We start from the raw sequence: 14,354 nt of genomic DNA on the forward strand, positions 1-14,354 counted from the left end.
CACACTGGGTACCCGCGCTCACTAGGGGTGTGCAGACTCCGGGAGGGGCCCTTTACGGCCCAAGCGCAATATCAAGCCATCTCCTGGCATCAAATCTAGGCCCTAGGCCTCATATCAATCAAGCCACCTCGTGGCGTATATATGTATCTCTGGCCCTCGGCCTCATATCAATATCAGTGTATCCTCACATCTGGCCTTTAGCCGTACTCAGTCCAAAAAATCATCACAAGCCCCTCGGGCATTAGTAAAAACAGTATTTCTCAGCCCAAAACATCATTTAAAATATTATTGAAGTCTCAAAACTGAGTAAAAATGGTTGAGTAGTAAAACAGTGAGAAATAGCATGACTGAGTTCAAGTAATAAGTCAAAACAGTGAGGAAATAATGATAAAAATCCCCGAAGGGTTCAAACAGTTGGCACGAATCCCAAATATGGCAATCAGCCCAAATCATGATGATAACAAATAAGGTTTAGTCAAATACATGGTAAAATCATCAATCGGGATGGACCAAGTCACGATCCCCAATAGTGCACGACCCCACGCTCGTCATCAAGCGTGTGTCTCACCTCAATATAGCACTACGATGTACAATCCGGGGTTTCAAACCCTCAGGGCATCATTTACAATCATTACTCACCTCGAGCCGGCTAACTCTGTAGCTCGCGACGCCTTTGCCCCTCAAATCGGCCTCCACACCATCGAATCTATCCACAAATCAGAACGAGAATATTAAAATATGCTAAGGGAATAAAGCCCAAGCGAAAACAATCAATAACGGGCACAAATCCCGAAATTACCAAAACACGAGCCCCGGACCCACTTCTCGAAACTCAAAAATTTTCACATCATTAAATTCCTCATCTCCTCACGAGTTCATACATATCAAAAGTTCTCAAATCCGACCCCAAATGGTCCTCCAAATCCCCAATCAAAAGTCCAAAATTCCAAGCCCTAGTTCTTCCATTTTTAGCCCTTTAAACCCATTAATTACAGCCTTAATTCATGAAATTCAACCATAGAAATGTGTTTTTAACTCCAAAATCCTTACCTCAACGAAGTCTCTTTGATTCTTCTCTTCAAAATCGCCCAAAGCTCCCAATTCCGAGTGCAAAAATGGTTAAACCCTTCAAAAATAGCGAAGGAAGACATATATACATTCTGCCAAGACATAACCGCATCTGCGGTCCAAATTCCGCTTTTGCGGTACCGCATATGCGGTCCACATATCCGTTTCTGCGGAGTTCATTAAACCGGCCTAAGCCACATCTGCGAACCTCTTCCGCATCTATGCTTCCGCAGATGCGATCCATTTAGCCGCTTCTGCGGTCCAGCTCACCTGACCCATTTTCACTTCTGCAATGAAACACCCGCATCTGCGGCGCCGCATCTGCAGTCCACAAACCGCAGATGCAAAAATACTAGAAGCAGCAAATCTAAAGTTGCAACACAAATTCTAATTTCTCCGCTAACCATCCGAAATCACCCCGAGGCCCCCGGGACCCCGACCAAAAGCACAAACATGACCCAATTATTCAAACTTGTTCCAATCATCAAAACACCTCAAACAACATTAAATTACCTGAAACACATCGGATTCAAGCCTAAGTTTCAAGAAATCTTCCGAAATACGCTTTCGATCAAAAACCCAACCAAACCACATCCGAATGATCTGAAAATTTGTACACACATCCCAAATGACACAACGAAACTACTTCAACTTCCAGAATTTTATTCCGACCTCTATATCAAAATCTTACCTATCAACCTAAAAACGCCGAAATCTCAATTTCACCAATTCAAGCCTAAACCTTCCACGAACTTCCAAAAAATATTCCAATCACGCTCTTGAGTCCCAAATCACCTCATGGAGCTAACCAAATCATAAAATTTCAATCCGCGATCATATACAAGCAAGTCAAATATTGGTCAAACCTTTCAAATTTCAAGTTTCAAACTGGGAACTGTTCTTCCAAATTCATTCTGATTATCCTGAAACCAAAACCAACGATTTACGTGAGTCGCAAAACATCACACGGGGCAAGTCATGCCCGAGAACTTACGAGCAAAGTGCAAAAGTTCAAAACGACCGGTCGGGTCGTTACACAAATGATCGAATCAATCGCCCGATGTTCTGGAGATATTTTTAATATAAATGAATTGCTTGGTGAAAAATTAATGGTTTGGAAGGTGATTATGTCGAGTACTATCAATAGTTACAAAATTGATGAAAGCAGAGACTGTAAAAATTAGCTTTCCAAAATTATACTTATGGCCTCAAATGAAAAAGATTCAACTGGCAAGAAATATAAAGTAAGAACAAATCTATTATTCAGTAACTTCTTGCTTCGTGTCAGAAACGAAGAAGAACATCTAATAAAAGAGATTTGGTTCTTCCAGAACACTTGGTTATCAGTCTCAATTATAATAGTAGTGCATTTAATAAGGAAAATATTTCTATCAATCGATTAAAATGCAATTTGTGCAAATTGCATGATAGAAATTAAAAAGCCATCTTATCTAGCAGAATTGAATATATTGATCAACTAAATAAAAGGTTGATTGCGAAATTTTATGGTAAAAATAAGACATTTTTCAGTTTTTGACTCAGTAGAATATGATACCAACAATTACTACCTAGAAGAATATTTAAATACTCTAATACCAAATGGCTTTCTACCACACAGGTTTGTTGTGAAGTTTATTTTTTCTATGTATGTTAGTGTCACCATCTATGTAATAGACTAAGTTAAAAGATGATCTGCATATAGATTGATTTGAAGAAAATTATGCCTGTCATGCTACTGAAAAACTTAGATCCGCTGAATAGCTTATGTAATAGCACATAGATGGTCTATAGAAGTTTTAACAATAACGTCATACATGTAAAAATTATGATACTTGTCAGTGTTCTTCTAAGTATATTTTTATCCCCGAATTCAACTTTCGTCTTCCGAAACTAAAGAATATCCTTTTCAATTTGTGTGAAAATAATTTTCGGTATGTTTATGTTTTGCAATTATAATAAATAAAGTACACGGATAAACATCCTAAATATTGGACTATATTATCGCAATATATTTTCTAGCACGAACAATTATATGTTGCACTTTCAAGAGGAATATCAATATCGACAACAAGCGTTATGGTTATGGTAGAGCAACCAAAGCATTAGAAGAAAACATAAACAAAAAAAAACATCATCTACAAAAAAGTGTTTGATAAGATGCCATCAAATTAAATACTTTTAAACTATAATACGTAATTATCAGCTAGCATGACTAAATTGATCATTTGTGTAAGTTCTGATGATATCCTTTTATTTTGAATTCACGTATTATGCTAATGTACTAATATTTTTTTTGGCTTTCAAATGATTTAAATGGTCAAACATCACGTGCCATTATTAACGTGCAATGCACGTTCATATATATATATAATTCACAAATATTAGTTAGTGGTAGGATCAAAAACACAAAATTATATTAATAGAAGACTAAACATGTTCAGTTGGGTATCTCAAGAACCAACAATGTAATTTCTAATAAATAAGGGATGGAAAATGCAAATTACCCAATTTTAAGAAGGAAAAAAAAAACAAAAAGAGATGCCATTTTGGCACTCTGTATATACTCTTTCTTTCAACGAGGACAACTGTTACTTGAATTTTCCTGGGAAGGTAGCATCATTTCTTTACGTAATTCTTTGTTTATTTTTTAACAACATCTATTTGAACTTTCAGGAACATTCAGTCCTATTTCTGTAAGAAAAATATTCTGAATATGTTTTCATCCTCTTGTAGTTAATTCTCTCAATGTCCATGGATTTGGCTTATCTTATTTGTCATAATTAGATGAAAACTTTGTCGCTATTATGACCTAATTATATTGCACCATAGATGTCTATTTACACCATTTTCATGTGATCATGTGAGGTCCAATAATTCCTACTAATATTCTAAGAAACCATGAAAATGAACCATTCAGAATTGACGTTAATATTTATTAGGACTAGAAATGCGCTATATATAATGTGGATTGTGGAGTCTAATAATTCCTAATATTCTAAGAAAGCACGAAATGAACTATTCAGAATTCGTAAAGTTTCATTTAACACAAATATATAGGGTGCAAAACTGTTAGACTGTTACTGAGTAATTTATCCGTTCAAATGCTTCCTAAGACGCGCACAAGAGTAAAAACAGGTAATAATCTTTAACAACAATTTCTAAATACTGAGTTATGTTGTCAGTTTGCTGTGAAAAAAGTGGAAACTTAAATATGTTATTTTTAAATGTATAAATTATGTTTTCACAAAGAGATTAATATGTGTACGTAAAGACGGAAAGCCAGATAAATTGACTCTTGAAGAGTGAAATTGGACTACGATTTACGGAACAAAAGAGTAATTGTTGGTCAAATACACAAATTTCTAAATCTTAATGGATATAGATAACACTTGTTAAGAGAGGGACAACCAAAACGATTATAGAATAATTAAGGAACAAAACACTTTACGTATCACGCTGATATGTAAAACAAAAACTTATTATTACCTTAAAATATAAAAAGAAATATATTACAAGTGGATAATTACGTTACCCAGCAGGATAGCACGAGTTATGCGCTAATTTTATACAGCTAATTAAATAGCTAATAATGCAGCCATATACAGAGTGTCCAACTGTTTTACACTTTCCTCACCAAATTGGCAACGGTCTTAATTACCCCCAAAAGGGAATTAAAAGGGGGTGACCGTCTACACTGTTCATAAAAGCAGCTGCATGTTTTATAGCTCATCGAATTCAGTTTAATTTTCACCTAGATTAATTTTTTTCTCAATTTAATCAAACATTTTAGGTTTTGAAATCAGAAAATTCAGAAATACATTTTGCGAAAACCTAAAAGATAAATCTTACGTCACTGCAGAAATACGAGGTAGAAAGACCAAACGAGTTTTTGAACTTCATCCCGTTTAATCCCATAACAAATTTTAGTTTTAAAGAATCTAAAGACTAAAATATTTTTAACAGCTCTAAGGTAATTACTTTTCTTAAAATCCCATAGGAATTCTTAAAAAATTTAGTCCGAAGCTTTTTCATATAACTATGAGATATTCGAAATTCATTACTCTGATTCATTTAGATTTTTGTCATATTGGGTTCATTAACGAGAATCCTTCAATTCTTAAGGTTCGAATTAGAAACTTTCTGATTAAATGGAGAGAAATTTCATTCATCTCACCGTAACCCTTAGCGGTAATTAATATATTCTCAGCAACCAATTCATCCTAATAATAATAATCCAAACGCCAACCATGTGTTATTTCTAAAAATTCACAGCGTTGGGTTGACTAGTACATAGCCGTCGAGCAAGAAACTTAAGAACACAACAACTAAGATAGTCAACTTATATGTGATCCACGTGTAAAGTTTCCGGTGGTGGGTTCCATACTTTCCTCCTTCGTTAGTTAGTCACCTTCCTATTTCCCATTACTCTATATATACCCCTGTGGTACTCCCATAATTTCTATCACAGAAAATTTAACTCATTACATTTTTCTCATACAAACCATCTTCTTCTACTGTATTTGAAGTCGGAAAATTCAACTTAACGATGGCCGGTGGAGGGTTTTCGGCCTCCGGTGCCGGAGGAAAGGAGTTTGAGGCTAAAATCACACCTATTGTTATCATTTCTTGTATTATGGCTGCCACCGGAGGTCTTATGTTTGGTTATGATGTCGGAGTTTCTGGTAAATATTATCCCATATTTTCATGATTACTTTACAATTTTTTCCTTTTTCTAAACCTATTTTCAGTTACTACCTTTTTATTATGATGATCCTGACGTTACGAAATCTTGAACACTTTTGAGCACTTCTTCTTTATTTGTTTTCTTATGATTCTTAAAGTTTATCCTTTATTTGTTTTGAATCTAGTTATAAGGGTATAAAACACTGTGTTGTGTTAACCAAATAAAGTTCGAATACTTTTAAAAGCCAATTATTTCTGGTTTTGTTTTTTGCCCTAATACGTAATGGGCTAATTAATTATATGTATTGACCCAAGTTTTGCTTGGTTGAATCTTTCTTAAAGTTGCAATATTGTATATAAAATACTAAAAGTTAAAGGAACCCGGGAAAAAAAAAATACCTTTTCGGACGAAAAGAACAAGAGAGGAAAATTCAACTTCTCCGGCCAAATGGGATTTCCCAACACTATGGAAAAGTTAATTATGACAATAAAGAGAAAAAAAGAAAACTGAATTTCTAAAATTAACTCATGATCACTCTTTTGTAATTTTTGAAATATTAATACTATAATAATGGTTTTTATTATTTGTGAAAATTACAGGTGGTGTTACGGCAATGGATCCTTTTCTGAAAAAATTCTTCCCAACGGTTTACAAGAGAACAAAGGATAAAGGATTGAACAGTAATTACTGCAAGTATGATAATCAAGGGCTGCAGCTATTTACTTCATCTTTATATCTGGCCGGTTTAACGGCGACTTTCTTTGCTTCTTACACGACAAGAAGACTTGGTCGGAGATTAACCATGTTGATCGCCGGTTGTTTTTTCATTGTCGGAGTAATACTAAATGCTGCAGCTCAAGATTTGGCTATGCTTATTATTGGAAGGATTCTTCTTGGTTGTGGAGTTGGTTTTGCTAACCAGGTTCGACTCCTCTTTCTCACTAGTACTAGTATTATTTTTTTCACTTAATTTTTAAAGATGTAAGTAAAGACATTAATTGAGTAAAGATTTTTGGATTATTTGTGTAGTTTAAACTGTGATAATAAGTTGGTTACAATTCATATTTATCCAAAAAATTATTTATAATTACTTTATTAATTATCTGATTAGGTAAATACTTCTACTCTAAATTAGTTTATCTTATTTGATTTGATCCTATCAAGGTAAGCGTTTAAATTATATTGTATTTAAAGATAGTGCATTAGAGAATGAAAATTGAGTTAATTTTAAATGGTTCCAAAAATTTCTAATAAGAGTGTTCTTTTATATATTATATATAAAATAAAATGATGAAACTATAGTTAACGTGTAGCCAAAAACAATTTTCTTTTGAAAAAGTAAATAAATGTCGAATAAAAAAAAGGGGGTAAGGATTTGCTCCAGTAGTGTTTGCTCCATTATTCTTCAATATACCCCTAGATTTACGATATATGTCCTGCTTAAAAATCAATAGACACAATTTCTACAATTTTTTTGTTAAAAAATATTTTAACCATGGTTACGTTAAGGGATCAGTAGGAAATAATTCATTCTTTTATTTTAACCGCCCAATAATCCCCTCCCATTGTTGTAATGCTCGCATAATTTATTCGGCAGATGTTTTAGTTGTTCTTCTTGTTAGATGGAGTAGTTCTTTACTAAAATATATATTACTTTTCTTGATTGGATTGTTGAAAAGATCTATTGATAATTATTATATCAATTTTCAAGTTCAATATTCATATCTCTCGTCTAAGTATGTGGCGGCACCAATTCCCTTCTCTAAATCAAATAGAATTTTCGTACATTCAGATTCAATCGACGACAGTCTTTAGAGACGGTCAACTAATGCATCAACTTCATAATCATTAATAGCAGAAATTAAGGCATCAAGCTAAGGTCATCAGTTGTCACTTGCCACTACTTTTTTTTTTTCAGTCTTGAGCTTTTGGATAATAAGAGGTAAAAGAGGAAAATAGGGAACCTGATTTCAAGAGGGTCAAAGAGAATCATGGTTAAAATATTTTTTAACGAAAACAAGTTTGTCCATTGATTTTTAAGCAGGACACATGTCATAAAAATAGGACTATATTGAAGGATAATGGAGCAACACTGGAGCTAATCCCAACCCATAAACAAATACTACTATAATGTAAAACATCTAATTCTGGTCAAAGAGAATGCGGTAAGATTTTGAAAAGTTTGTCTTTAATGGTAGACTTTATAGGATTTAAATGGCATTTATTTTAATAAATATTACAAACTTTATCGATGCATGAGAATGGCCTCACCGTTAAACCTACCCTCAATATGGAATGGTCAAATTTTTGTGGTCCAAATTTCAAAAAACAAAGAAAGAAAAATAGAAGGAAGCCCCCCCCCCCCCCCCCCGGCCCCCAAAAAAAAAAAAAGCCAATCACCAACAACAAAAAAATCTCAATATGAATCTAAATCTCATTCATTATCTAACTGTATATGATGACACGTGTCAATGAACACATGATATTCAATTTGAATTTCAATGATGGGAGGGACCATGCAAGAACTTGTAGTTTTTACTTCTTTTTCCCCGCTAATTATTTTATAAACTTGGTCGAAATAATAGACTACGTACATCTATTCTGTTGAAGGCTTGATAAATGATCTCTATTTTCTTAGTAAAAAGCTATAGACATGTAGAATTATATAACTATTACAATGAATTTAATAAATATTTGTTGGTCTTAAAAATATCTTATTTTACTAATTTGAGTAAAATCGGAAAATGAGGTCGGCCGAGGACCGCGGTGCCCATTTGGTGGTGTTGTGGAAAATGAGAGGGAGAAAAAGATCTCATTATATTTTGCTATAATTTTAAGTCCAAATATCACTAAGCTTTTCCTACTTTTTTGTTTTCTTGCTTTAAAATAATTTGTGGTCATTGACAAGGCTTACACATGTGAGTGAGACACCTTTACAATCATACAAGTTTTTAAAAAGCATAAAATAAAGTTTTGGTGGAGACTCCAAAGCTTTGTCTTTGTCCGCAAAAGTCCTCTATAGGCAGCTTCCTTGTATCTTTCTCATATTGCAAAGCTAATTCCTTTGAATTAGCTTTATTGTTCGTCACTTTTTCTTAATTGTGGTTCTTTCTCTTTTATTACTGGCTATACTTCAATTGCTTTTTATCCTTATCCCTTTCACTTTTTGGTCTAAAAATATCATTTGAGCTGGGATATATATTTCATCACATGTTTGGATATTATTGTTTCTTGGCCACAACTATCGAGTAGGACCTTCTCTACTTTTATGTGAATTAAATCATGTGAAGAAATTTCATATTGAAGAAAAAAGAAAAGATCTATAATTAAATTTTAGTATATCTTACTGACTAGCAAAATCTTATGAAGATAGAAACAAATAGAATTGCAAGCTTCAGTACAATAACTGCAGTTTGGATATAGAACCTTAATTAAAACGTTAACAATTAACATATTCCAAGGGCATGCCCTTTTAGTAATTTGATAAAAGTAGAACTTCAATATTTTGCAAGTCTCGCCCGTGGCCGTGAGTCCGTGACTAAAGGTCCTTTTATATATATAAAATATAGACGAGAGGGCTATTCCATTTTTACTCGAGTACGGGGTGTGGCAAATGAGCAGGTTGAAAATTGGTAATTCAAAAACTAATAAATTATCCGATCTGACCCGCACTTGAGACGGATAAAAAATGGGTTATTCGACAGATAATATGGATATCCATATTATCCATGGTTTCTTGAATGTGATCACTTATGGGAGAATTTCTAGTCTCCCAAACTTAAGAAACCCCAAATTTAAGGCTTTACCAATATAAAAGTTAAATATATTAGTTATCAATTCGTTATCCATTTGGTTAACCATTTTCTAAGTGGATAATATGGTTCTTATCCATATTTGACCCGTTTTTAAAAAGTTCATTATCCACTTATTTTTAATGAATAATAGGGGTGTATAACTATTTTCTTTTAACCATTTTACCATCTCTACTTGAGTAGTTTTGGATTTTTTATATGTATTTTAGGATAAGAAAGTTTCTACCTTCCAATAATTCTTCTACCTTACCAGCAAATTCGAGAATTAAAATATTATACTAGTGTCTCATAAATTAGAGTTCCGTCCATATATATATAAAATATATTTATTTGTTAAAAGTAAAATGTAATGTGCATGAAATTTTCAGGCTGTTCCACTGTTCTTATCAGAGATAGCGCCTACAAGAATTCGTGGAGGACTTAACATTTTGTTCCAACTTAACGCAACTATTGGCATTCTTTTCGCTAGTCTCGTCAACTACGGAACAGCCAAGTAAGTCCCTCACCTTCAATTATTTACATCTTGCTTTTGTTTAGAATAAGACTATAATATATTGCATTATTCAGATAATTATAAGAAAGTTTATCCTTTATTTTATTAACATCTGATTATGAAGATTACACGTACACCTTCACCACCTATATGCAGTGGTGAAACCACATGGTCACCACTCTTCATCAAAAAATTGTATTGTGTATATATATAAAATATTACGTTTTGGAGGTATATATCACATATTGAACACTATTTATTGAATTTTTTCTTTAATTTTTTTAAATTTAAATACTCTTTGGAAAAATTCCTAACCGTGTATATTACTATCAAAAGAGTTAAGTCAAGGCTTAGTGTCATGGATTTGATTTTAATGTGTCAGAAAATGCATGTCGGGCCCACATCTTTGAATCTTTGCTTAACTGACTCTTTTGTTTAATTTTCTTCCTTTACTATAGCGACTCTTCTTTTATGGTAGAAAAAAAAGGCTTTAAGTCTAATATGGATCACTCATATTTTGACACTTCCTCTTTTATGATATTTCATGTACTTGTCTTTAGTCTTTGTTTGAAACTATTCAATTTAGAGATACTTAAAATAGCCTAAATTATGAGGGAAAAAAATAATAAAGAATACATTTTATTTAAAATTTCTTCTACTAAATGCAATTTTTTTTTTTTTTTCATTTGAGTTGTCTGTCAAGCCAGAAATAATTCCTTATGTCCAAATTTATATGTACCGCATACGTTCATAGTATATGAAGAGAAATCAATCGCGACTTTGACCAAGAATCCCTGAAGTAATTCTCGCTATCTACAATAATATTTTTACTATTATTCATATTTTTGTTGTCATGTGATCGCTTGAAACTTGAAAGGAACAAAAAGAAAGATTCGAACACCAAAAAATAGTGATGATGAGAGTACTATATATTTATCCACTAAAAGATTAAAATATCAAAACAACTAAAAGGCTAAAAAGTCTCATTATATAATTTCATGGTAATTGCTCCTACTTTTAACTTTTATTTTTTCAATTCCATGATCAATTTGAACCTAACAATTGCTTTTTCTTTAATTGATAAATGCAGAATAAGTGGAGGATGGGGATGGAGACTATCATTAGGATTAGCAGGGTTTCCAGCATTGCTACTGACCTTGGGTGCAATATTTGTGGTAGACACCCCTAACAGTTTGATAGAACGAGGTCATTTAGAAGAAGGCAAAAATGTACTTAAAAAAATCCGAGGTACTGACAACATTGAACCTGAATTTTTGGAGCTTGTTGAGGCCAGTCGTATAGCTAAAGAAGTCAAACATCCTTTCAGAAATCTCCTCCAACGTAGAAATAGACCTCAATTGATCATCTCTGTAGCCCTCCAGGTCAGTTTATTTTTCCACCTAATCACTTGTGTTATGAGTTATACGTTCTTTGTACTAACGGTATAAAAATAGATTAAAATAATATATTTCAAGTAAATTTTTATGATAAGCATTGATACCATAACCGATTGAACAAGATTATTGAACTTTCGCTACAACAACACCTGAGCCTCAATTCCAAGCAAATTTTCACTTATCATTTGCTTCATTTACTATCTCAACCTAATATGATAAAATAATTTCCTTAGTACTACAAGTTCTCTACATTCTCACTAGAATGCAAAATTTTGACGGTTCATTTTCTTCTTTTATTATGCAACAGGTATTCCAGGGATGGATATCATTATACTTTAATTTCTCTAATAATTTAAGCTTTTAGATGAAATTGTTACAAAATTTAAGTCCAATTAATTCACTATCCTCTCCCTCTATCCTACATTTTTGGCTTAAATTTTGAATTGCGGCAAGAAAAAACAAGTTGAACTGTTAGTAACACAATTGCAATTGAACAAGACTTGTTGCATTCTCACTAAAATTCAAATTCTTGATGGTTCATTAATTTTCTTGTTTTATGCGAACAGATATTCCAGCAATTCACAGGGATTAATGCCATTATGTTCTACGCACCGGTCTTATTCTCAACACTAGGGTTCGGAAGTAGCGCAGCCCTTTACTCAGCCGTCATCACCGGAGCCGTCAACGTTCTCTCCACCGTAGTCTCCGTCTACTCCGTCGACAAACTCGGACGACGAATCCTTCTCCTCGAAGCCGGCGTCCAAATGTTAATATCCCAAGTTGTAATCGCCATAATCCTCGGCATAAAAGTTACGGACCATTCAGACAACCTCAGCCATGGTTGGGGTATCTTCGTAGTCGTCATGATATGCACGTACGTGTCCGCTTTTGCATGGTCATGGGGTCCACTAGGATGGCTAATTCCTAGTGAAACTTTCCCTTTAGAAACTCGTTCAGCTGGACAAAGTGTTACGGTTTGTGTCAACTTGCTCTTCACCTTTGTTATGGCACAAGCTTTTCTCTCCATGCTTTGTCATTTCAAGTACGGGATTTTCTTGTTCTTTTCGGGATGGATTTTTGTCATGTCGTTGTTCGTCTTTTTCTTGTTGCCCGAGACGAAGAATGTGCCGATTGAGGAGATGACTGAGAGGGTTTGGAAGCAGCATTGGCTATGGAAGAGGTACATGGTGGATGATGATGATGATGATGTTGATGTTGTTAAGAAGAATGGACATGCTAATGGATTTGATCCTTCTGCGCAGTTGTAAAAAGGGAAATAAGTCAAAAAGTTAAAATATGTTAGCGAGTTTTTCTGATAATCAATACTACAGAAAATGCATAGAAATAAGTCAATATAACTATTTTAGAAGGGGGTAAAAGTTTTGAGCCAGCACTTTGATGTTTCCTGTAATGTATGAGGGCTCGAAATTTGGCATATCAATATCAATAGTTTAAGTTATTACTTATTTGGTGTCCCTGAAAAAGAACAGAATAGTGATGTTCTGACTGCGATCAACGCCTAGAGAGGTCAATATTTGGTATGTCCGACCAAGGATAAGTTAGGTTTGAAACTTTTTTTTCAGATTGTTGGTTGTCTAATTTTTGGATATAAATTCAGTGAGATTTGCAAATGGATATTTGGAAATAATAACTATAATTTGATTCTTATTCTGTCGGTATGTAATCCTTCGTACCAAACCTCATGCAATCCGATGCGGAAGGATTGCTCTTCCAACCTAATCTAATTCCTCGTATATCTTTAAAAATGCTAAATTCATATGTTATTCTTGTGAAAAACGGAAAAGAAAACTATAAAGGACTTGTGTGGAAGAATTTAGAGGGTTAAATCATTGGAGTTTACAGCAATTCAATAAATGCAAAATATGTGTCTTTTATGTATACATTTATCACTTAGTTATGTATACTCATTTTTAATTTTAAAGGTTAAGGTTTTATTGTTTGATTTGGCGTTGTACGGTTAAGTTAGAGATTCAAATTTGTGCTTTCATGCTATGAAAAAGAGAAAATTATCTCATAACAAATCTCCCCAAAACGAGATCTTGTGTACTTCACTTTTTTCTTATTTTCCTATGTAGGGGAAGGTGTTACTTAACAATAAGGGCATTCTATAGTCTTTTCACATGAAGTTAGTTAGTCGGTTATTGGAGTTAAGTTAGTTAGTTTAGCTCAATTAGGATGACTAGTGACGAGCGCAAAACACAACACGAAATTAATGATTGCTAGTCAAAAATAGTAAAGTAAAATATCGTCTCCAAAGAGATTGGATTTAAATAACATTCGAGTAATTTCTAGTGTATTTGCTATTCAGAATGATTAACACTTGATTTGGAACTATTACGAACTACAATTAACTACTAAAAGTAAAACAATTAGCAATTGATTGCGAAGAACTAGAGATTAGCAGAATTGGTTTGTTATCAGTATGAGAAATAAGGGCCATGACATGATAAGTGCAAAATTGTTATCCTGAGAATGACATTGTTAAATTTCACTCTTAATGTTCTATTGATTCTCTCGAATTCAACAGGCTACTATCCTATTATTCTGATTCAGGTTCCTCTCTTAATTAAACTTAAATCATTTAAATAAGCTAATTTGAGGTGCGACGAAACTTGCAAGAATCTATTGGTAAGAATTATCTAAGAGAAACTTTTCTCGAATATTTCTCAATCTTAATTCAAAAGGTAGATCATAAAACTCTTTCGATTACCTTAAAGAAGTGCCAAAATGAATTTAGGCATGCATTGCAATAATGTTCAATATTGCGCTTCTCTTCTGATTTAACACAATAATGAATATAATCATAACTAGAGTTAAAGCTCTTCCAATAAATCCAAGAAATCAAATAATAATCAAATGCATATATAACTATCGAGTCA

The 14,354-nt window shown here is 33.3% G+C and overlaps 1 protein-coding gene across 1 annotated transcript; it reads left to right on the top strand.

Moving 5' to 3' along the window:
• The first annotated feature begins 5,515 nt into the window (after nt 1-5,515).
• LOC107784796 (sugar transport protein MST4-like) lies at nt 5,516-13,085 on the top strand. The gene is made up of 5 exons (XM_016605979.2): nt 5,516-5,750; nt 6,352-6,674; nt 9,933-10,057; nt 11,148-11,439; nt 12,021-13,085. Exons 1-5 carry the CDS (start codon nt 5,615-5,617, stop codon nt 12,720-12,722), a joined length of 1,578 nt encoding a protein of 525 aa, XP_016461465.2. The 5' UTR covers nt 5,516-5,614; the 3' UTR covers nt 12,723-13,085.
• Nucleotides 13,086-14,354: the final 1,269 nt, after the last annotated feature.

The sequence above is a fragment of the Nicotiana tabacum genome, chromosome 7 (assembly GCF_000715075.1).
Source record: "Nicotiana tabacum cultivar K326 chromosome 7, ASM71507v2, whole genome shotgun sequence".
In the NCBI taxonomy this organism is placed as follows: Eukaryota; Viridiplantae; Streptophyta; class Magnoliopsida; order Solanales; family Solanaceae; genus Nicotiana; species Nicotiana tabacum.

Bases quoted from the DNA above. Each gene is read 5' to 3' on its own strand.
- LOC107784796 (XM_016605979.2), top strand. From the start codon at position 5,615: ATGGCCGGTGGAGGGTTTTCGGCCTCCGGTGCCGGAGGAAAGGAGTTT. The intron at 10,058-11,147 runs GTAAGTCCCTCA...TGATAAATGCAG, and splicing joins GTCAACTACGGAACAGCCAA to AATAAGTGGAGGATGGGGAT. The intron at 11,440-12,020 runs GTCAGTTTATTT...TTATGCGAACAG, and splicing joins TCATCTCTGTAGCCCTCCAG to ATATTCCAGCAATTCACAGG.